The sequence below is a fragment of the Mesoplodon bidens genome (genome assembly GCF_964165515.1).
Source record: "Mesoplodon bidens genome assembly, chromosome: 7".
NCBI classification, from domain to species: Eukaryota; Metazoa; Chordata; class Mammalia; order Artiodactyla; family Ziphiidae; genus Mesoplodon; species Mesoplodon bidens.
In genome coordinates this window covers 70,332,813-70,357,510 of record NC_138164.1, presented here as the reverse complement: position 1 = coordinate 70,357,510, position 24,698 = coordinate 70,332,813, and the positions used below count along the sequence as shown (strand labels likewise).

General features: G+C 36.5%; 1 protein-coding gene across 6 annotated transcripts in view; it reads left to right on the top strand.

The window, feature by feature from the left end:
- Positions 1-24,698, top strand: part of DLG2 (discs large MAGUK scaffold protein 2) — a 1,231,136-nt gene that overhangs the window by 403,419 nt on the left and 803,019 nt on the right. For 5 of the 6 annotated variants that reach the window (XR_014016293.1, XM_081239495.1, XM_081239498.1 and 2 more), the window contains exon 1: positions 1,154-1,786. The exons of the other annotated variant lie outside the window; for it this stretch is intronic. Coding sequence is in view for 4 of the 5 variants with exons in the window: in XM_081239495.1 (XP_081095621.1) it covers positions 1,478-1,786 (309 nt within the window). In the remaining variant the exon portion in view is untranslated. Of the gene's footprint in view, positions 1-1,153; positions 1,787-24,698 lie in introns of those variants that run through there. 6 annotated transcript variants of the gene reach the window in all.

The window sequence follows — 24,698 nt, the reverse complement described above, 5'->3', positions numbered from 1 at the left end:
CTTTTATATATAACAATGATTTATCCAGGGAGTCCTAGTGTTGAAATGTAGAATATGTTGTAATCATGGCTTTTGAAACAAGAACCTTATCGACTCAGACAGAAATGAGGTCTACACTGCCCCAGCACCTGGCTAGTTCACTGTGAAAGTGGGTCTGATGGCACCTGATGGTCTATAAATAGAATAACTATATCATGGGATTATATCACACTTGTTTGGTGCTGCATAGATGGCAGTTTGCTTCCCAATCAAACCAAAATTATTTCCTTAGGGATATGTGATAGGGATAAGCATTTTGGCAATAGATATGGAAAGTTTCAAACAGAATAAAAATTTTAAGTGCTGTAGTAATTAGCCTTTCCCTTTCCTGAAAATACTATGCATGGCTTCTGCAAACATACTAAAATTTAAAATTTAAAACAATCATGTCCTCTTTGGAAGGCAATTGCTTTAAATTGGATAGATTTCACTCATTTTTTAGTGAAAGAATTTGAAAATTCTGTCTTTGGAAACCAAAATACTGGATGGCAGAATTAGATGTCTTTCACTTTAAAAATGCAGACTCTCTCTGTGGTGAATGTATTTGTTGTGGTAAAGTATTTGAAAGGAAATCCTCAGAATAATTTGGGGTAAGGAAAAACACTGTGTCAAAATAAGCCAACCCATCAGTTTTGAACTTTGGAAATTGCTTTACTTTTGAATCAGAAAGAATTAATAATTGTTCATAGCATAAATAATATACGTTTGGACTATAATATATAATCAGGTTCTAAACCAAACTTCCAAATTTGAAAGCACTCTGGTATAATGCTGTGATCTAAGTGATTTTTCTGAATGAATCAATGTTCTTTAGAGTTAATACTGATGCTCTTATTTAGTTACCTCATGATTTGGTCTGTGTCTTGGCAAACCTCTCTCTAAATAAGTGATTCCTGTAAATGTTGGAAATTGTTTCACAGGTTAACCTCCCCATCATTTTACATTGCTTATGCTATATTGTTTCAGCCTAGATATATTCTTTCTGGAAAGAAGGGTCCTGCTGATCTGATAAGAAGCTCTCTTTCCTGAGGTCTGTATTTTGCGTGGGGATCAGCTAGAGAGGGAAAATCCAGAATGCCAAATTGCGAAGAGTATGCTTTACTGTGGGGCTCCATCCAGAAAGGGTTTGTAACAGTGTACAGTCCTGTAGCCCAGCTGTGTGGAGCATTGATTGCTTCTGCCTAGAGCAGGGATACTGTCAAGTTGCTCTGTGAGTTGAGTCATCTATTGACAAAGAGCTACCAGCCCGCAGATAATGCTGTGCGGAGCTGCTCCCACGATGCGCTGCTATAGCAGCTGTCAAAGATACTGAGGGAACCACGGGAGAAAAAAAAAAAAAAAAAAAAAGACTTTTACAACTGCCTGGAAGAAAGGGGTGTGAGGGAGGAGACATTCCTGAGGAGAGCTGACCAAAGGCGAAAGTAGGCATCAGTGCAGTATGAATGCATACCTCACCAAGCAACACAGCTGCAGCCGGGGGTCCGATGGCATGGATGCCGGCAGGAGCGCACCCACACAGATCAGGGATGCCCACTGCGCTTGTGGCTGGCAGAGGAGTCCTCAGGGGCTCGGGTACAGTTCTCAGACTATGCCCTCCTCGGGACCTGGGGGCCCAGCTTCCAACAGGACCAAGCTGGTCACTTTGTGGGACAGTGTGCGGAAAAGCTCCCACAAGACGAGCACCAAGGGCAAAGGGACTTGTGGGGAGCATTGTGCCTGCCCACATGGCTGGTTCAGCCCAGCACAGGTGAGCCTTTTCCTTGTGACTTTCCCGTGAGTATTGGAAGAAACTGAGAGCACGCTGGGGAAGGCTAGCACGGTTTGGAAACTTTGCTGAGTGCTCCTTGCTGACTGGGTACGCCTGTTTGGTAAATGGTAGGCCATGAAATCCTGTAATTTTCACAGGTGTTTGTGGGCTCACACCTCTGTGTGGCCTGTGAAAGTCAAGGGATGCTGTGCTCAGTTTCTTTCAGTGACTTTTCCCCAAATTCAACTTCTCTAGTCCTCAGATGATTTTACTATTCTGCATCATAGACTTTAGCAGCACTATTACTTCTAAGCATTGTTAACTTTTTCTATTCTGCCTAGCCTAGGGTTTTGTCTTGTTTTTAAGAAAGAAAGAGAAAATGAACTTTAATCAGATACTTTCCATCTCTTTAAAGATAAAAAAAAATTCATTTCTTCAGCTATGGAAAGCAGCGATTTAAAGTATCCTATTCTAATTTTACTCTTATAATGCTGTATACCTTTTCAGTGATGGAGAAGAAAATGTGTTTGTACTAAATAATTCATTTTATAAACAAAAGGAATACAATTGGAAGCAAGCTAGAGGACAGTTACACTCAGAATAAAATAATGAAACATTTCATTTATTCATAGAAGCAATAAAGTTATTTATATTAAAAAGTATAACTCGTAGTCCCCTGTAACATATTTCTGAAGCAGATGTGCAGAGTCCCTTAATTTGATTCCTAGCTTATTCTTGCCCCAAACTACTAGCATCGTACAAGAAACGAAATTGGCTCATTTTTTCCTGTCTCCATCCAGAAGAGGGAAAACAACTTCCTGTAAATGCTATAAAATATAAATAAAAGGCACCTGTTATCATTGTCATAAATATAGAACTCTGTTCATAAAAATTCACTGAAAAGAGAAAAATCTGTGTTTGCAGAAAAAAATCCTCTCTTGATTTTAATATGATTTTAGCATAATTAAGAAGTGGGTATTGATCATGAGTAAAATGTTGTGATATGAGAGGTGTAGAGAACATTCCAATTTTAATATTAGTTTTTTTAAGTACTTGTAAGTATATATCACTAGATCTTAATGCTACATATACATAGCCTTATATATGGCTTTTGATGCATTAATATCATGCATTTCAGCATCTTGACTTAAATCAAGAATATATTGTCATTTTAGAATTAAACTAGTTCACCTTGAAATGGAGACTGTTGTTTGGAAACTCAGTTATTTTTTAAAGTTAACATGGATTCCAAACTGAATAAACAGTCAACAATTATGAAGTCCCTATTCTTTAACAAACACATGTGTTTAAATGTCTTTAGCCTATATCTCTTTATTGATTGTGTTAAATTCTCAAGGCTTACATAGTAAGAGAAGGCAAACACATCTAGCTTATGGATTTTACACAGAGTAGAATATGAAAACATGCTTTATTTTTACAATTCTTTTTATCTAAGATGTAATAAACTTTTCATCATTGCTCAAACCAAAATCTCTAATACTATATTACAATAATTATGCTCAAAAAATCTTGGTACATTTTTCATCAACCAAGGGAAACTTTTCCCTTCCTTGGTTTTTAACAAAGTCGGCCTCCTACTTGCTTAAATTTATAGCCATTTAATGCTTTAAAGATTGAAATAGACTCTGCACTGATAATTAAAGATCCAGTGACATATGAGAAGGCAATAAAATGAGGCAGCCACCATCTCCCATTATTCTTTTGTATACACATTTCTCTACATTTTTCTCTCTTATTCACATGTACTTTATTACTTGCTAAGAACAGTTACTCCCCAAATAATGGAGAACCAATACCATATCTTTTAGGATCTTCAGTGTTGTGACACTCTTCTATCAACTGACTCTTCCACCCTTTTACCATCTTAGTCCTAAAAATGTGCTATACTAGATTGATCAATCTCTCTTCATTCCACTCCCGTGCCCTTTCAAATATATTATGTTGAATAATTTTTAATGTGTCTGTATATACACGTGTGCATATATATATATTTAAATATCTATTAATATAGAGATATTTAAATATATCTCTATATTTAAATATCTCTATATTAATATAGAGATATATATTTAAATATCTCTATATTAATATAGAGGTACATATTTAAATATCTCTATAATATCTACTTGCATGTATTAACATATTTTCATGTGTATATAATTATATATATATACATGCATATACATATACACATACAAAAATTAAAGTTCTATATTATTCTTTTCTCTCCTAGAAATTACTAGCTGTTCTTATAATGTTTTTTCTCTCTATAAGGTATATTGCCTTTACTTCTGATAGGTACTCGAAAATGCTGCTCTATGTATATATATATATATATCTGTATTCATTTATATATACATCTATAAAATGTCTAATATTTGAAATATACAGATGTGTATGTACTATATGCCCATGTAAGCTATCACAGAAACAAGAGTGTGTGTGTATGAATATGTATCCATTAAAACTAAGTCTGTTTTGAGAATTTTTGGATAGCATCTTTATCCCTTAAATTAACTAAAGTTATCCTGTGAAATATTGTAAAATAAAAGATAGAGGCTAATGATAGTAAACATTAGACTCCTTGATAAAGCAGAAAGAAGGAAAGTGCATGTTTTAGAGTTGCCTAGGGACCCATATGTGGTACAGAACGTGCCTGAGGGCTATTAAGTATCTGGGAGCTGGGATCTTGCCCTTGGAGATAGTTGCTGTGTTACGTGGAAATCAGCAGTGTGGTTCCCGGCTGCTATAATACACGGCCATGACTTGAGTTCCTCCCAAGGCTCTTTGCCAAACTCCTGTTATTTGGGGGTGCTGTGTACTAACAGGACTTTGTCATTATGTTATTCCTCAGCAGGAATAAAAAACAGCTCCTGTCCCTTCTCAAATAAGTTTTCATTCCATTCGGATCTGTAGAATTAATATAACCATAATAATATGTAAGAAAATGGAAAATTATAGTGTCCAGAAGTGAGTTCTAGAATGCACATCCAAGATAATAGTATTGGCCTTGGGGAAAAACGAAAAAACAAAAAAACAAAAAAAACACGTCCATCGCTGCTTATGCGGCATTTCTGCCCAGTGCAGACTGGTCTGGGGAGGCAGCACAGAGAGTGAAGACTCGGAGACCAGGGTTCTATGCATTTGTTCTTCATTCATTCATTCATTCTTCATTTCTTTATTCAACTGTCATTTCCTGAGTACCTACTATGTGCCACCCTGTCAGGCCCTGTGGATATAATAGGAAACAAAGTAGATACCACCTCTACCATTATGGAGCTTACGACCTACAATAGTATACAATACATAGCAAGTATATCATTATATACACAGAATAATAGCATCATAAATCAAAATTTGGAAGTGAAACAAAGTTCCACGGAGTGCTGCAAATTCCATAGTAAATGTGTATTCAGGATACAAAGGGACCACAAAGGAGAAAGACAAAAATATCCTTTTTTTTTTTTTAAGAAAAGATACTGTATCTCTTTATGCCTACATTTCCTGTTTTGTAAAATTAGGATAAAAATCGTACTTAACTCATAGGATTATGGTGAAGAATGCTTAACATAATACATATAAAGCAGTTAGCACAGTGCTTACATATAGTAGAGACTCAATAAATATTTGTGGAATGAATGAATGAATGAATCATAAATCCACAATAAAAGTTGGCTTCTATTAACCTATTCCTTAATTCACTATAACTGTTTTTCTGGGAAGAGAAGAGAGATGAATTAGTGAAGACTTCGTAGAGGTAGTGATACTTGGATGGAACTGAATTGAATCTTGAAAAAATGTGTGTTTATCAAGTCAGCAAAGAGAGATAGGCTTTGGGGGCAAAAATAACAAAAACAGAAACACACGTAACACCCTGGTGTCTGTGTAGAACTGCTCTTAGTTCTGTCTGCCCATGGAGAGATGGGCAGGGGATGGGTCACAGAAAGCCTGGTGGGCCTTGGTGAGGACTCTGCTGAGTCAGCAGCATTGAGCCACCGTAGGATTCGAGAGTTCTGCCACACTCTGTGTTAGGCTTCATGGTTAAGGAACCCTTCTAGGCCTCAGTTTCTCTGTTTCTAAGAAAACTGATTTTCCTAAATGAACCTCTGTATCCCTTCCAAAACTAATATTCTGTGGCTCTGTCACCTGACATCCATTAATGAATGAGACACACTTTGGAAAGGATTTATGCTTTAGAGCCAGATAATCCGAAGTTTGAATTTACTAGCTCTGTGTGATCTCACTTGTTTAACCTCTTTAAGACTCGTCTGCCCCTCTGTAAAACTTAGAATGTTACAATCATGTTGCAGAAAAGTGTAATAAGAATTGAAAGTACTCTATTTAAAGAGGCAAGCATGGCACTTAGAACACAGGAATTGTTCAATTTCAAAAATGGTATTTATGATGACTAGTGATATCCAAATTATGTTTTTTAACCTGAAGAATGTATTATCCATCAAATTAATTCTCAGTATTGTGGTCCTTCATTAGAGTTTCTAGTTTGTCCACTGAATTTTCTGATGCCTCGCTTATAGTGATGAAGGTTAGGCCAGGCAACTGTTCAGAAACACTTGACACAGTACCACGTTAGGATGGGGTGTCATTTTGTCCTTCAGGGTTCTCAGAGGTTTACAATGGTGTACACTAAGAAAAAAAATCATGTAAAATAGACTTGTTTTGATAAACTAGCATTTTCATAAGCTTGCATTCAGAGGTGGGTGATGTTAGATTTTCTCAGTACATACTGCTAGAAAAACTACATTTGAAGTATTTAGCCAAACTGTGTAAATCTTCCCTAACAGTCCCTCTACAGCTCCTCCAGAAAGAGCAGTTTACAGGAACTTGAGTGCAGAGGATTTTTTAGTCCAAGAAGTAGTGCTGCCCTGGGCTGAAATCTCAGGCTCAGCTTTTGTCTGGTTAGAAAGATCTGACAGTTTGTTTTAACTCTGTGGCTGCTTCTACTGATTCCTTCCATAGAGGATCCCTTACTAAGGAAGAATAAGACATTTTAGTCTCTGGAAAACACCAGCAGCCTACAGGCAAGGGAAACATAAGAGAATAAGAGGTATCACAGGAGGACTAAAAGCACTGAGCATGCCTTGGGCAGATCTGAAGCCAGTCAGTCAACACTCCTGGCACCCCTGCTTCTGGATGCTGACGTCAGCAGAGCCTTCTTTCTAGGGCAGGGCAGGAGAGACAAAGTACAGAGGGTAGAAAAGAAAAGAGCAAAGGTGACAGTATTTATCGAATACTCTCAACACCCACAATGTGTAAAGCCCTGTGCTAGGGTTTTTACATTAATCATTACTTGGAATTCTTCCAACAACAGTAAAAGAGTGATTATATAATTCCCATTTTTCAGATATAGCAACTGAGGCTAAGAGTAACTTGCTCACGAGGGCACAACTGATGAAGGCAGAGCTAGTTTCAAATAAGTTCTATCGGACTCAACCTTTCCACCATATCTTACAGCAAGTCCTGTTTGAGGTACACTGAAAGGGAGAATACCCTCAGAGACCTCTTTAATTCTTTAATTTAACAGGAAATTTCCTTAAGGAATTGGAGTGTTTTACATGGTTGGGAGGACTGACACCTCCTAACAGAATCCCAGGTTTCCCCATTCTACTTTGTTTTCTGGTCTCAGGAACCCTGAGTTGGTTGAGCCCTTAAAGAGCCCTTTACTCTGTGATCAAGGTTAAGAACTACACTGATCTGAAGCAGTGGAGTAGATTCCCACAGCACTGATGCCAGAATAAGATACTTGCTCTTAGAAAGACCCCATCATCTGTAGTTATTTGCAAACTGGATTTAATCTTGCAACATTTATGGTAAGGAATCAGGAACCATGTATTTTAAACTTAATATAAGTACAAAATAAAAGTACATGTAGAGTTTGTCTTTCATAAGTCTAACAACATCATCTCACATTGCTGAATGAATGTGAATCTCATATACATTGTCTACCTACCTATGCATCTATTATGCCAAGAATCAAATACCACCATCTCCGTTGGCCATCTTCTTCGTTTGGGGGTTTTCTTTTCGGTATTGTTTTATCTGTTACATCACCTGATTTTATTCTCCATTCTCTACTTCCATTCCTTTAATTTCCCAAAGGCATATAGATAGATAGATAGATAATAGATAATAGATAGATAGATAGATAGATAGATAGATAGATAGATATTTTATAATTATGTCAGAGCTGGATGGGAATTTAGAGGTCATCTAGTGTATTTTCCAAAGGAGAACCTGAAGCCTAGAAAAGTTAAAAAGACTTGCTCAAGGTCATTCAGTTTGTGGCAGAATTGGCCAGTGTCTTTGAACTCAGAATTCTTTTTACTGTTTCAGGCAGCTTTCCCTCTCTTACCCTTATGTGCTCCTCTTCATGAAGCGTAATTACTGACAAGAAAATTATTAAGCATGCAATTTTTTGATAATGCAGTGTTGGGCATTATACAAAAAAATACATAAACCTAATTTCTACATTCTTATAATTCAGACCAGCAGTCCCCAAGGAGAGAGACGAGCTATTAGAAATCATTTTACAAACACATGGAGGGACTTATGTATTGATAATGCCTAGGAGATGATACTGGCATTAGGAAAAGGGGGCCAAGGATGCTAAATGCCCTATAATGTGCAGAGCAGTCCTGAAGAGTAAAGAATGACCCCATTAACTGCACAATTTTTAACATTTCACTTCATATTCATGAAGTTTTTTTTTAATTTTCTAAACCTAAAATCAAATTCAATTTTATAAACAAAGTATTTTCTGCAAGGATTTAATAATCACTTAATATTCTAGAAATGTAACTCCTATGTAAATCAAGGGAACATTATACTTTGTTCTGTTAGGAATTTTATCAGGAGTTGGTTCCCAGTTTGGAAAATCCCTATCTTGAGCAATATTGCTGTTCCTGGTATTTATGTCATTGATACACCTCTCCTGTATCAGTTTACATTTGTAAATGTCACCTGCAAATATGTAATTGAAGAGACTTGAGGTCCTTTTAATAGACATAGAACTGAACATTTTAAATTGGTAGCAGCACTTGAAATACAAATAGTTCACCAAAGTTCAATAAGATTGTTTTAAAAAATATTTTATTTGATTGCCATACCTTATATTTATTTTTAAAATGTTATCACACTATAAGAAATCTATTTTGTGAAAATTATGTGAAATTATTTATTTTAGAGTTTTCTGTTGTTTTCAGTATTACTCTGATATTGTTCCAAAGGTCATCTATACTCAGTTTCCCTGTAGGCTCTTAGGTGGCTGGCGTTCTCTAGTCCTCATTTTTTATCAAAGGACAGAGTCCCAAGATCTGTTGAAGTGCTAGAAGTCAAATCAAATGTCTATCTTTACATGAGGTGTAATTCCGAATAGGGATAGAGAAGTGATGATGATGATAGATAGATAGACAGATAGATAGATAGATAGACAGATAAACTTTCTCACCATTCTACCCCATGTAAAGCAGGGAATTATTTTGACACTAAGTTATAAATAATTATTTTGACACTAAGTTATGTTTATTTGCAAAAATATGACACTTTTACTTTCTCCACTTTATCAGCAATCTTGTTAGATTATATTTCAACTAAAGTATTTCCTTTGCTCTCTTATTATATACAAATGAACAATTATTACTTCTTCCAACACTAATTTTCATATGTGTCTACTCTTCATATGTCTACTCTTTCACTTTTCCTGTGTTTCTTGCAGATGTGATATCTGGTCTCTTTATTCCATTTAAATCTAAATTTATTCATTATAAGTACACGTAAATATGTGACTACTTTATTACATTTTCTAGTATAGTTGGGCTCCCAGATTGCCATATTGAAAACATACTATCTTAACATAAAGTACTTTCTTTTTATTTCTTCTTTTACTTCAGTTAAGGCATTATTTTAAAATGTGTAGGCAGTTGTATTATCCATGAATTTAATTTCAGATGGAGAAAAGAGGGTATTACAAAACATGTATTATAAAATGGAAAGGCTGGGTAGAATTGAGAACACTGGTTAGATATTTGAAATTGTTATGTGTATTGTTATGTGTGTGTATTTAGCTTGCCTTCTAACTAGACCAGGAGTCAACAAAGTATAGCCTACAGGTCAAATCCAACTTGCTACCTGTTCTTGTATAGCCTCTGAGCCAAGAATTATTTTTAAGATTTTTAATCGTTGAAGAAAATAAGAATAATAACATTTAATATAATTTTGTGAAAAATTATATGAAATCCCAATTATACTATTTATAAAGAAAGCTTTATTGGAGCACAGCCACGCTCATTTGTTTACACATTATCTCTGGCTATTTTGGTACTGCAATTGCCAAGTTCAGCAGTTGTAATACAGACTGTAGGGCCAGAGAGTACTAAAATATTTTCTATCTGGTTCTTTATAGAAAATGTTTGCCAACCTCTGCACTAGACTCTCAGCTTTCTATTTCCTTCTGATGGAATGTCCCATTCTGCATAACAAAGCCTATATGTTACTTAAAAGTCTGGTTTAAGCACCCTCCTCTCTAATCCTTTCCAGTCCGTTTTAGCTCCTAAAACCTCTACTTAATGTGGTGTCCTGCACAGTTAGCACATTACCTGGCATTGTAGTTAGTTGTTTCCTTCTCGGTCTCCTGATTAGAGAGTGAAAGATTCCTCATATGCCTAACTCATAGTCACCAGCTGTCCATTCATCTCTTTGTGACAATTTTGTAGTATCACTAGTAAGTTCTGTTTTTGGACCCTGACTTCTCAGCTGCATTGGTGGCTGTGGAGAGGAAAGACTATGTCTTGTCTACTTTATGTCTAGCTGGGCACCATGCACAATTCACCTATCACACTGTATCACAGTTATGAATAAGTATCTATCTGCTTCTCTAAGCTGAATTCAATTAGAGCACAATCTGTTTATTTACCCTTGTTTTCCCAGTAACCCAGCATGTAGCAATCAGTCAACTAAGTGTTGTTGATTTCTCAATGAATATTAGCACAGGACCTTGTACGTAAAGGTACTTAAGTTTCGAATTTGATTTATTATTATTACTACTCATTATACAAGTGCCTTAAGATCAAGAGTGACATCTTCTGTCCTTAAAGTAGCTCTATTTAATAACAAACAGATTGTGATAAAAAGTTGTTAGCACAGATTTATTGCTTTGCATATTTGTCTTGTTTTTAGTTTGACTCAGATTCTTCGTTTTGGTGGTGCTGTTAAAATATGGGAATCACTGTTCAGAAATTATATTCTGCATTCAAGTGGGTCATGCTGTTCAGTGATGGAAGGTACTGAACTGCACTTTGAGAGGACAATCAGAAAAAGAAAATCTGATTCTACACAGTTTCTTTGTCTAATTTAGGAGTCACTTGCTCTCTAGAAAGTTGAAATAATGTCATGAACTATTATTTTATAATTAGTTTCTGTACAGTCTATTGTAGATTACATGACCTTTTTCTCCATCATTTTCGTCATTAAGTATAAGTGCTCAGAGTATAGTAGTTGGCAGCACCACATTAAAAATCCATAACCGAACCCATTTGCACTTTATTCTGATAGGCTGTGCTATTTAGTTAGTGGTCAACATTGTTATAGTTCTTCAATAAGTAGTTTAAAAATGCACTAAGTTTAAAATTATATAAAAATTCCTAGATTTATATTACATTTTAGAGTGATTAGCAAATATATCTGCCTTTGCCAGACTGGGAAGGCAATCTTAGAAAATGCTTTTTGATTCTGTTTATATACTGATCATTCATTTCTCTGATCTATGTTATTTGTTCTCCATCACACATATTACTGCACTTCATTGCAATGTTTTAGTTTTTTTTAAGACTTTATATTTTTAGAGCACTTTCACAGCAAAAGTAAGTGGAAGATACTTGCAGTGTATATATATATATATATATATATATATATATATATATATATATATATATTTTTTTTTTTTTTTGCGTTATGCGGGCCTCTCACTGTTGTGGCCTCTCCCCTTGCGGAGCGCAGGCTCCGGACGCACAGGCTCAGCGGCCATTGCTCACGGGCCCAGCCGCTCCGCGGCATGTGGGATCCTCCCGGACCGGGGCACGAACCCGTGTCCCCTGCATCTGCAGGCGGACTCTCAACCACTGCGCCACCAGGGAAGCCCCTGTATATATTTTTTATTCTCTGTTTTCAACTTGAAGTTTTTTTAAATAAAAATAAAGTCTAAGTGGATAATCATAAATTCTCTTAATTTAAAAGTGAGCATTTATATTACTCTTTTAAAATAATTTTATTATTTGGTTTTGATATAGAAATAATACAAGTTTATGGTAAAAAATATTATAAGCTAAAGATATGTTTGAAAAATATTAAAATAGCTATAATTCCACCTAGAAGTAACCACAGTTAGTATTTTGATACCTTTTTAGTTTCTCCAATTGACTCTGCATATGTATCTTCAGAAAAAAAAATGTAATATATTATAATAACATGAGCTCACAGATGTACCTAAATATTAAGTATTGGTTATATGTGTCTGCTAGTGGGAAGTTAAGAATATAAAACTGTATTGCTTTTTTTACATTAACATTAATTATGAACATTTTTCTGTTAGTAAAATATTTTTCTTTTTGACATAATTTTAATGACTGCCAAATATTACTGTTTCTACAAAAACTCATATTGTTGGACATTTAGGTTATACTATTATTATTAATATAAACAATACTGAAGTAAGTTTTGGTGTACATTAACCTCTGACCAGTTTTCTCATTAGGATATATTTTCAGGAAAGGAATCAGTGAGTGAAGGGTGTAAATTTTTTTAGGCTTATAACATTGTTGTTCAGTCGATTTTTATTTAACAATTAATTATTGAACAGTTCCCAGATGCCAAAACACTGTGTTAATCAATAGGGACATAATGGAAAACAAAAGAGATTGATTCCTGCCCCATAGAGCTTAGAGTTAATTGCCAAATTGCTTCTAAAAGGACTTTACAAATTTATAGTCCTCCCATTCCAGGAGTGTGTGAACATGTCTTTCCTCCTGTACTCTTGATGGTTCTTTCTTTATAAAAATCATTTATAAATTTGGTAAGATAAAAATTGCATGTTGTTGCTTTTTTAATTTGCTTTTATTAGTTAATGAAGATGAATACTTTGGACACTATTATGGCATCTTCTGTAACACGTAGCATAATGATAATACCCAGTTGGTAATTTAATACATGCTTAATTTGTTGACTGGATGGACGATAGGATGGATGGAAGGAAGGAAGGATATATATACAAATAGGTGAGTAGTTTCTGTTTAAAAGTTCTGATAAAGGACTTCCCTGGTGGCGCAGTGGTTAAGAATCTGCCTGCCAATGCAGGGGACACAGGTTCAATCCCTGGTCCGGGAAGATCCCACATACCACAGAGCAGCTAAGCCCATGGACCACAACTACTGACCCTGTGCTCTAGAGCCCGCGAGCCACAACTACTGAGCTTGTGTGCCACAACTACTGAAGTCTGCATGCCTAGAGCCCATGCTCTGCAACAAGAGAAGCCACCATCATGAGAAACCCCTGCACCACAATGAAGAGTACCCTCACTCACGGCAACTAGAGAAAGCCTGTGCACAGCAACGAAGACCCAATGCAGACAAAAATTAAATTAAATTAATAAAAGTTCTGGTAAGAGAAATTTCCACCTACCCTAAATATAGCAGGGTAGTTCTTAATCATCTTCATGAGTGATTTATGCCCCTTTTTCTCCTGTCACTGTAACTCTTCCTTGTGTCTGTTCTCTAGAAGGAAAAGAGCTGAATGCTCTTTTTTTTCACGTTGCTGTAGATGAGCAAGATTGAATTGAATGACAGATGAAAAGGTAATTAGTACAACAGATAGAAGTAGGCAGGCCATCTGACTGTGTAAACAGAGAATTTGTTGAGGAGTGCAGTATGGTCATTAAATTGACAGGAAGAGATGTTGAAGAGGAAGAGTGATCTAACTGATCAGATGGGGAAGGGAAATATTCTGGAAATTTCCTGTCTATTTTATAATATGTTTATATACAGTTAAGAATTTTATGAAATTTGTATATAGATATATTCAAGGTTGAGTTGGATCCACATGTCTTAAAATGCAGGCAGTCTGCCCCGGAAAGTCAACCATAATATCTTAGAATGATTGTATGAAATTGTATCCTTTAAAACCACACCATTATTACATTGCTGATACCAGTATTTAAAATTAAACTTCCATATGCAGCAACTCTATGGACTCCCTTATCAAAACTAAGCACCTTCTGGCCATTCTGAAAAAAAAAAAGAAAAAAAAATATGAAGCCAACATATCAGTAATGTGAGGGCAACTGTTTTCTAGTATAAGAGAGAACATCATTTTCAAAGGACTGAATGGAAAGGTGACAGAAAAATTGGTTGAGGATTGTAGGTAGATTAAGGACAGAAACTCTTGAGTTCATGAAAGAACCTAGCATGACTGGAAGTTCCTTGTAGGCTTACCGTTATTATTTTTCTAATAAATGAGTCAAAAACAGGTAACAGTTGGCATTATGATCCTCATCCCTTTTTGTGCAGAAGCTTCAGCCGATTTTTCATTACTCTTCTTCTTTCCTCCCCCGCACTGCTCTCAAACCTGTTTTACAGTTCACTCAGTTTACCATGTTAGAATATCAGGAAGTCATCGTTAGCTTCATCACCTTCTACACCCAGGGCAATCACTAATTAATTGATGACTAGTTGATATAGAATTCTATCTTAGAGTGTCTCAAATATTTTCCCATTTTACATTCACACTCTCAGTGCTTGAGTATAGATGTGCATTATCATTCACATAAGATATTTGCAAGCATCAGTGGCCTCCCAGATTCCTTCCATCCATTCTAAGTGTTTTTGTTGCCAAATTTATCTCTACACTCAGTTCCATTCGTAACATTCATTGATTTAAATAATTTAACAACTCCAGATCACTTAAAGGCAGTGCTTCACTTTAAAGGTACTCTAACTTCTGGAGAAGGCTAGTATGTCTGGAAATGTTAATGGGTCGTTTATATTGGATAATGTGTTAAGCAGCTGTTTATTTTTTATTATAGGATTTTTCAAAGCCTTTAGGGTTTTATATCTCCTAAAGGCAAGGAGAGTGTGCAGAGCATTTCTTAAATGTGTGTGATGATGAAATCTCTTTTTCATGGATACATGTTTACCAGTATCTCATGAAACATAGTTAGCCAAACACTAGTTTACAAAATAAAACGTGTTTCCCTAGCAAAGCATTAGAAGTTGTCTTCAATTTGGCCCCAACCTGCATTACCAACCCTATCTCCAGCCACTCCTATTGTATTCTGGTCACACCCCACCATTCACTGTTCCCTGATTCCCTGAAGCCACCATGCTGTCTCCTGCCAAATCTTTTCTGTGTACCCCTCTGTCTATAATGACTCTCCCTGTTTCTGTGTTTGGTAAAATTTCATTCATCATTCAAGGGTCATCTCAAATGTTATCTTCTTTAAGCTTTTCTTTCTCTATGTTCCTACTTTTCACTTAACATTGTGATTGCTTACATTTCTGCTTCATTTACCACATTGGAAGCTTTGGGAGAACACAAACCATGCCTTATTTATTTCTGCATCTTTACTGCTAAGATAGGGCCTGACATATTTTTTGAATGATTGAAAGAATGGTATCTTTAAAAATTGGTAAAGAGGAAATAGAGTTGTGTTAGGCAAGGCATGCTGGCGGGGTACTTCTTTAGGTAATACTGTGATCAGGTCCCTCTATCCTATTTTTGTCTCTCTTAAATCACAGATAGCCATTCTGATAAGTATCCAGAGGGAATTGGGACTAAGAAGCTGACTCAGATATGCTAAAATATACATGACATCACATTATGACAAAATCATTTATTTTAGTGAAAAATATAATTGTCAGATGAATTGAAATACCCATGTTCATAAAATTCATCTGTTTATTCATTCACAAAGATATATCGATCATCTGTTGATGTTCAGACCTATTCTAGAAAGTTGAAAATATAGCAATAAATACAGTTGGCAAGATTTGGAGCTTATATTGAGAAATAAATAAAATTAACAAACAAATAAGGCTACTTCAGATGGTGACATAGTATAAAAAAAAAAACTAGAGCAATGTGATATGGCGGATAGGTTGGTGGAAGTGGGACTTCTTTGGATAAGACAGTATAAAGTAAGAGAAGGCCTTTGTAAGGAGGAGACACTTGAATTGATATTTAAAAGATGAAGGTGGAAAGGGGACAGTCTTATGACAATCTTCAGGTGATGTCACAAATAAAATAACAGCATGTTCAAGGACCCTAGGATAGGAACAACTTTGATATGTTCCTGCAACAGAAGAAGCCTAGTGTGGAAAAAGAGAATATGGGGAAGAAACATAGGAATGGAGGTTGGAGAGTGAGGTAAGGCCAGGTCATGTAGACTTTGGAGACTGGGGAAGTGAGTCTGAATTTTATTCAAAGTTCAACAAGAAACCATTGGGTTATTTTAAATAAGGACATGACATGATCTAATGTACATAGTGAGATGAGCTATGGAAGGAGGGGAAACTAGTTAGAATGCTATACAGCAGTACTTTCAAGGGAGAGATTATGAGGACTTGACTGAGCAGCAGTGGTTGTGGAGATCCACTGTATGAATTGAGGATATATTTTGGATATAGAGCAAGAAGATGGATTAACTAGCGTGGGTTTATTTGAGCCAGAATATAACAAAATGAGGCAGATAAGAAATCAAGGGTAACTTCCAAGTATTAGACTTCTTTCTTTGGGGTCAAACCATCTTCAAAATTTGTTAATTATTTTAACTAAGATGTTCAGTTTCCTTCCCACCAGTAAGGTCCTAGATTGATGGACAAAGCTTAATTATCTGACTTCCCTTTTACTTTGCTTTCCTTCTTGACCCCAAACCTCCTCCCAAACTTCTGGTTGATAACATACAGTTTTTTTCTTTAGAGAGGATTATGTAGTCATTAGTTCTGCTGGCCTGGGTGTTCTTTCATTCCTTTAAGGTTGCCTTGTGTGGCTGAGTTTTGATCTTATTAGGAGATCATAATTTACCTCGTGTTTAAGTTGGAATTGGAAGGGTATCTTAATAAAGTCCTCAGATATTGACCACAAGGCAATAGATCATGGCTCACCAAATATCTGATGTTGACCCTCCTCTTCCTCTTCAGCTCTGGCCTTGACCCCTCTGTCTAATACTTTCATGAGAAATATATTTGAAATTTAATACAATTTAATATGTTGGATGATGAATATTATTTACCTAGGAAAGTCACCAGGTAAGGAGTGTTTGGATGGGATGTCAAGGAGGACATAAAATAATCATTTGACTCTAAAGAAAACTATTTTAATTTCTTAGAGTATATGGTTGAAGCCTATGGTCTCCTTGCCCCCTTTTATTTCTTACTTTTCAGTTGAGCTATGAGATCATGAATATATCCCTGGAACACCATTTATTGGGTTTATTAGAAATTGCCCCAAATATGAAGGAGAATTTATATAGGAAATTGAGACCATTTAAAATGGAATCCTCTCTCAGTTTCCTACCATTAAACTTCAAGTAATAAAATGATGCCATAGGTATGTGTCCATTGTTTGTTCTGAATCTTTTATTTTAAGAGTTGATGCTGGTTATTTTGCTGATTAAATTTCAAGAGTGTTTTTAGAAAACAAGCAAACATTTTTCTAAGAGTTAGTCTTTCTTTAAGCTTCAGTTTTATTTCAAGACAGTAATGAATGAGTTGTATTTTTGGGGAATAAACTTCAGCCAGTGGGAACAGATAGTCCCTTCATATATTCCAGACCAATTGACTAAATTGATGTAGAAATTGATAAATCATATTTTGTAGTATCTGAAAGTATCCTCCTATTATGAGCTGCCTGTAGCTATCATGGCAGCAGCCTGTCATAATGTCCATTATCCCATCACTAAAATTACTGTATTGTCGACCTCATGATAGCACTGGCCTTGACAAAGTGAGTGAATAGTCTGCTAAACAGTTCCTTGTTTCATATCAGTCTGTAACTGTATATTGCAAGGGCTGAGGTTTAATTCATACCTCAGCAGAAATCACATAGTGACAGGCTATGCTAAGTGATCTGTCTCTTCTAATTTGGACTCATGCTTAAATTTCATAACTCAGAGGAGAGTGAGTGAGTGAGTGTGCTGCAGTGGAAAAATACAGAACTGGAGATCAGGAAACCTGGGTACTTGTAGCTGGGCTACTCTGGACTCTTTGAATCACCCTAGCCAAGGTTCAGAATGTTAGGGTCTACCTCTCAACTGGAGGAAGTTAGAATAGTTAAAAATGAAAACAAAAACCATGATTTATACATTTGACTGTGTCAACTCAGATTGATTCATGATGGTGATATGGACCATGGTGCTAAGAAGGATGGTAAGGCTACATCAGGCCCCTCAGGAAAGAAGACGGTAAAAATTAGCACAGTCAGCCATGAATTAGAAAGAAAACAGTGTGACCCTAGATCTCTAATTTCTTTGATAGCCCTGGAATTCAGTGTTACCATATGCTTCATGGGAATGACATAATTATAATAAATTATGATAATAGCTACCATTTGTGAGGCTTTTCTTAAATACCATTATCTTAATTTAATTTAACCTTCAAAATAATGCAGGAAGGTAGGTCATCTCATCCCCATTTTATAGATGAACAAGTGGACTTTTAGAAGCAAAGTAACTTGCCCTAGTTCATACCTCTAACAAGGACCAGATTTATGGTTGGAACTCAGGTCTGACCCCAAAGGGCCACTCCTTTCATTGTTCTCTACAGGTTCATACGTAAGCCTGCATTTGTTGATGTTGACTTGACTTATGAGAGGCTGATAAGCATGAAGTTGTCAGAGAACTAAACTTATTTAGGTCACTACACAGTTGAAAATATAATGATTATGGATCTCTGCAAATTGAATAGGTTTGAGAATGAAGTAGAAACAATGTAGTTTTTAAAATAATTTACAGATATTCTGGAAGCTCTGTTTAATTTTTTTTTAACTTCTTAAGACTTCATAATTTTTCAGTGGGAGTAAAGACGTCAAATTCTGGAATGAGGAAAACTTTTTAGCCTCCTTTGAAATTTGGAAGACAATTGAAGATGATTTAAGGATAACCCTCACTCCCAAGCTCAGGGTCCAGTGTGTCTGGTGTAGTTGTTCTCTGCAACAGAATGGGGGACGGATCTGTCACTTATCCCACGCAATAGATGACATTCAGTAAGTCCTTCATAAATAATTGCTGAATAAAGAAATAGGATATTGCATTCCTAAGTTTCATCTCTTATTTCTACAGTAGAGAACAAGAGATGTTCTTCAAAAAGCTAGCTTAAGTTACCCACTTTTACTTACGCATAATAACTTTAAGATATAAACACGTACTACTCAATAAATTAAAAACAGAGTGCTTGTTTAGCAAGATGAACCTGGACCAGAGTTAGGCAGGCAGCTGTGATTTTTCAGTGCTGCTCTCTATCCACTAGAACTTGCCTCCTATCTGGTTACAGGATTACATCATTAGATGAATCATGTCATGTGGTATCTTTCTTGAACCCTTTATGTCCTAGTCTGTTATATAGGTGCTATTATGTGCATATTCTTTTTCTGGTGGTGATGATGTTGGTACAGGGAAGGAGGGAGAAGCTGGTATTTTACAGGAGGTTTGTATCTTTTTTTTCTGCAGAACATCGGGTAACTATTGCATGATGGGTAAAATTTGGCTTATCTCTTAGACAGTGCTTTTTAAATTAGGTGTGATTATTTCTGATGAGTTCTAGATTGGTCACATAGTCATCTCTTCATCTCAGCAACAACTGAGCTTTAGCGTATCCCTCTTATTGGAACTCTCATTGTGCACCGCTTCCCCCCAGCCTCCGGCCCTGGGCCTTTATGATGTTTTAAAGTTGTGATTTCAAAGTAAGATATGTTGGCCTTCTGTCTTATATTTCTTAGATTATAAGGGAATTTAGAAATCAATAGTGAATCAAGGACTAAATCTACTCACAAGGATCTTACCAGGAGTATTGGAACAGTCTTTAAACTGGCCTTTTGCCTCCAATTCACCACAAAACCCATCCATTTCAAGCTGTCAGAATATTTCTAATACCCCCTCCTCCCACAGAATGTCTTGTCATTCTGCTTAAAATCCTTCAGTGGTGCCACACGGCACATGGGATACAGTCCAAATTCCTTAAAATGACAGAGAAGCCCCATAACCCACTGACTGACCAACTTTAAACCTTAAAACCAGTTTCTCCTCCATTTTCCTTCCTAAGTACATTACTCTCCTGAAAAAATAATGTCACATTTTGAATACACTATGCACTTTCTTGTTTCCAAATTTTGTTCTCTATCAAGTTTGAGGAGGCTTAGTAATTAGCACCTTTTAAAAATTTTTAAGATTAAAACCAGATAAGACAGAGGTGCCAGATTCTGATAGAGATTTTTAAAAAATCAAATTTATTATTGCTAAAAGCTAGGTTGGAGGAAATGGCTATGGCAGGCAGCAAAATGGGTTTACCAAAATCCTCTGAACTTGATTTACCCCCATACCCCAAACTGCCAACTTCTGCAGAACCACAGTCTGCCTTGCTAAGCTTATCTTATAGCGAAAAAGAATGCAAGGCTCATGCAGCTCGGCCGGCTCCCAAGAGGAATAAGTGAGCTGAGCATCCGCAGTTCCTTTTTACAAACTTAGCCAGCATAAAACTTCCTTCTCCTTGTGGGGATGGAGAAGGAGATCCAGAGCATTACACTGGGGAAGTCTTTCTACTTGAAACCATTACTCTGAGCCTGGGAAATCCTTTATTCCCCTGTCTTTCTGTGGAATTCTGGCTACCCCTGCCCATCCAGCCTCAGTGATATTTCTTTTTGTCTGTAGCTTTTCCTGGTCTGCTTATTCCCCATCTCCCTAGCCTCCTAACCAACTTAACTATGTTGTTTTCCATTACACTCCATGTTCACTCCATTATAGTATGTGGTGTCAATTTAGTGAAATGATCAGCTGGTCTGTGAAATCCTGAAGGTCAGGAACTGTGTTATGCTTCACCAATACCTAAGAGTGAGTTTAGAACATTGTGGGCACTTAATAAATAGAGATGTTTTCTAAAATACATAGAAGGAAACTAAGTGAAAATTACTTACTTCGATGACCACTTACTAGGTGCTAGCTGGGATGGAAAGTTGTTCCTGTTAGCTCACCTAATCTACACAACAACTGTGAGAAACTGAAGGTATTACTCTCATTTTTCAGATGAAGAGAGAGGCTCATAGAACTTTGCCTAACTATCAGTGGAGCCGATATTCAAACCCAAGTTGGCCTGTTGTTCTTAGATGAACCCTTATACCTCCCTGATCCCTGGGTCATCTGTAAACTGTGATTGTTTTTCAGAATATAAATTAAACAGATATAAAAGTCATAACATAAGGACAAAATCTCACACTCGTGTTTTTTAGCCTTTTAAAATAAGTTTTTAAGTAGATAAGGGGGAGTATATATTTAGAAGTTAGCATTTTAATATTGACTTTTTAATGCTTTCACTGAGGAGACCTTATGTCTCATATCATTGAGAGGGTATAATGTAAGTTACACAACATATGAATGGGTAACCCAGGTAGACTATAGGTTAGCTGTCAGTCAACATATTTTTTTTTTTTTCTTTTTTGCGGTACGCGGGCCTCTCACTGCCGTGGCCTCTCCCGCTGCAGAGCACAGGCTCTGGACGCGCAGGCCCAGCGGCCATGGCTCACGGGCCCAGCCGCTCCGCGGCACGTGGGATCCCCCCGGACCGGGGCACGAACCCACGTCCCCTGCATCGGCAGGCAGACTCCCAACCACTGCACCACCAGGGAAGCCCCTCAACATATTTAATTTTAAGGTTTATGCATTGCCCATTTAGTCTTATTTGGCAATATTCCTTTTTTTTTCCAGACCTCATTCATTCTGTATTATCATTTTCCCATATATCTTATTGGATTTATGTCTTTAATCTGATATATCTGAGCTCACCCAGCTGACCTCCAATCATTTTAGTCAATATTTAGTTGTATGTGATAAAATCTACCTCATCTTCAAAATACTCAGAGTAAATTATAAGGAATTATGAGCTTTTCCTGGATCATTTACTGAGCTGGTTGCTAACACATTTTTCTTCAATGATAGAACAATAATAACTGATGTGTATTGAATGCTAACCCTGCGATGAGTATCCTGCTAAGTGCTATGTATGCATTTTTATCTAGAAATCTTCACAACTGTGTGGATTAGTCACTAGTCTTCCCCATTTTCAGATGAGACAACAAAACTTCAGAGAAAATTTAAGCAACTTACCCATGGCAACACTGACTGAGTGGCAGCGTTAGAGTTCAAGCTTTTGCTGACTCACTCTCAATTCTTGCATTTTTACACCGTGTTACCAAAAGCATAATTCTCACTTTTGGAAGCTGAGCATTGTCTTTAGAGAGAGACAGAATTGAACTGAATTCTGTCTTTACAAAGAACAAGCTCTGCGACCCTAGCTCTGTTACTCAATCTCTCTACCACTTCCTTTATTTGCCTGTTGAATGGGCGCAATGCCTATATCATGGGGTTACTTTGTTAAAAGCCCTAGTACAGAAGGAGCTTAGTGTTGTACCTGGTATTTGGTGGATGTTCAATAAATGCTAAATCCCTTTTTCTTTCCCTCACAGAGAAAAATAATATTCCCTATGTTTCCAAAGCTTTTCCATATTTTTTTATTTGAGCCCCTAAGATCCCTGGTTTAACAAGGATTATTATCTGTTTTACAGTAGAGAAAATAAGGGCTCAGAAAAGTCAAAAGGCTTAGTTTTGGTCATACACACCTTGTCAGGAACAGAGCAAGGGCTTTATGTTTCTCACTCCTTTTCAGTACACAATATTTACCTCTCGAAAAACAAGTACACTGAAGGCAGAAGGAAGGACATCGATAAAATCTAAAAGGTTCCTATATGAAAAAATGTTCTGCAAAAAGATATTTGCTCAATCTTCTAACCCTCCTTTCCCTGAGAGGCAAAAATCTAGAAAGAACTCAGGAAGGAAGAGTAAGATCCATTACGAAGATTGTTCCCTTTGCTCAGCGAAGGCCATAATTGAGTTGACATTTAATAGTATTTGCTTATTTCAGAGCCGCAGATACTCAGCTTTTAGTGAGGACTGTTTTGTAATAGGTTAGAGGCTGCATTGCATATTATCAGAATGAGTAAACTTAGTTGCCAAGAGTGATCTTGCTGATCCTTGTTAATGAAAAGCAGGGAAGTCCCCTTGTAAAAGGCATTGCTAAATTATGGATCTGTTTACCATTGCCTGTTGACCATCCAGCAAATGGCTCTTTGAAACAGACTTTCTTTCTTTGATCACCACGTAGCACCCTAAAATACTTAAAACATATAAACTGGAAGTAGAAATGGTTAATGCAATCTGCTCATAATCCTGCAGTTTGCATTTAGGCTTTCCGAACCATTCCCATCCTCTTGCTCATCATGCAAGTGAGACAGTCATGTGTGGATGGATCATCTCCCATAATTATCTAGGATTCTCTCCTTGCTTCTCCACTGGGCTCCGGAAAGTTGGAGGGTGATAGTAAAAGATTGCTTGTGAATCTGGACCTTAGAGTAAAGGCTCACTTATTTAGAATGATAACTTGTTCCTAGCTCTGGACCTGGAAAGATTACTTTTATTCATATTAAGATAGTGAGTCACATCACATTCCCCATGAGCTGAGATGCAGAGCCCATTTTTCTCTCTCCATTGTATAGAAGACTTAAATCACGGTTTCTTTCTCAATCCCCCACTGATGGTACAATATGGGATTTTTCTGTATTAAGAAACATAGGTCAATAAAGGCCAAAGTTTGGTTGATTCTTGTAATTTTCCTAATTCCATCACAATAGCTTGGGCCAATATTCTTTAATTCCAGTTCTGTGACTTTACCATAGAAGTAGTGTTACCTAATGGCTGTGCTTTTGTCTCCTATTTTTGAAAGAGCATTTCTTTTGTTACATTTGAAAAGACTTAAAAATGAGAAACCTAAGGATTAACTTTTTAATTAGATATAGTGATTAGAAACTCATCACAGCAGTTTCCCTTTCATTATGAAAGGAAAGTTGACAGTTTCTGTTCAATTAATGTTCATTGAAATGTTTTTTAAATGAAATTATTGCTGAGTAAAAGGACATCAAAAAGCATATGACATGATTAAGGGCCTTGCTTTTTGACTTTTTTATGGGGAAAGACTGCTGATTTAAAAAGAATCCTGAAGACAACAAAACATTATATTTCTGCACAGGAGTAATATTTAAGTCTCAGTGCTTGTAAAACTGAATATCATAAAAGCTTCATCCCACTCTAAATGTTTGCAATCCCCATGCTAACTGACCTTTGATCACATCAGCATAGTTCAGTGCAATCAAATTTGCAAGGCTTATTTTGGTGAAACCCATTATTTGTGATGATGGTGCTGGACTTTCGACTTCGGAATAGTTCACCTGTTACTGTCTCGACTTCATAGTATAATTTCAAATGATTTAGTTCATTTAACTGGGGGTTTTGCCATTGATGTATTAACATTCCATATACAACTTCATTTTGAGATGAATAGGCCTGAACCTCATGAGCGCTGAGAATAAATGCTTTTCATGACTCTGAGACTTGGATTTATCTCTTGTTCTAGCCCCCAATCACCTGGTTCTTGTAAATAAATCCTACCTGAACTCCCTGCATCTGCAGTACTTACCTCTCTAGTCTCTTAACAAATAGCTGTAAATATTCTTTCAATAAAAATTATTCTCTCCGGGGCTTCCCTGGTGGCACCGTGGTTGAGAGTCCGCCTGC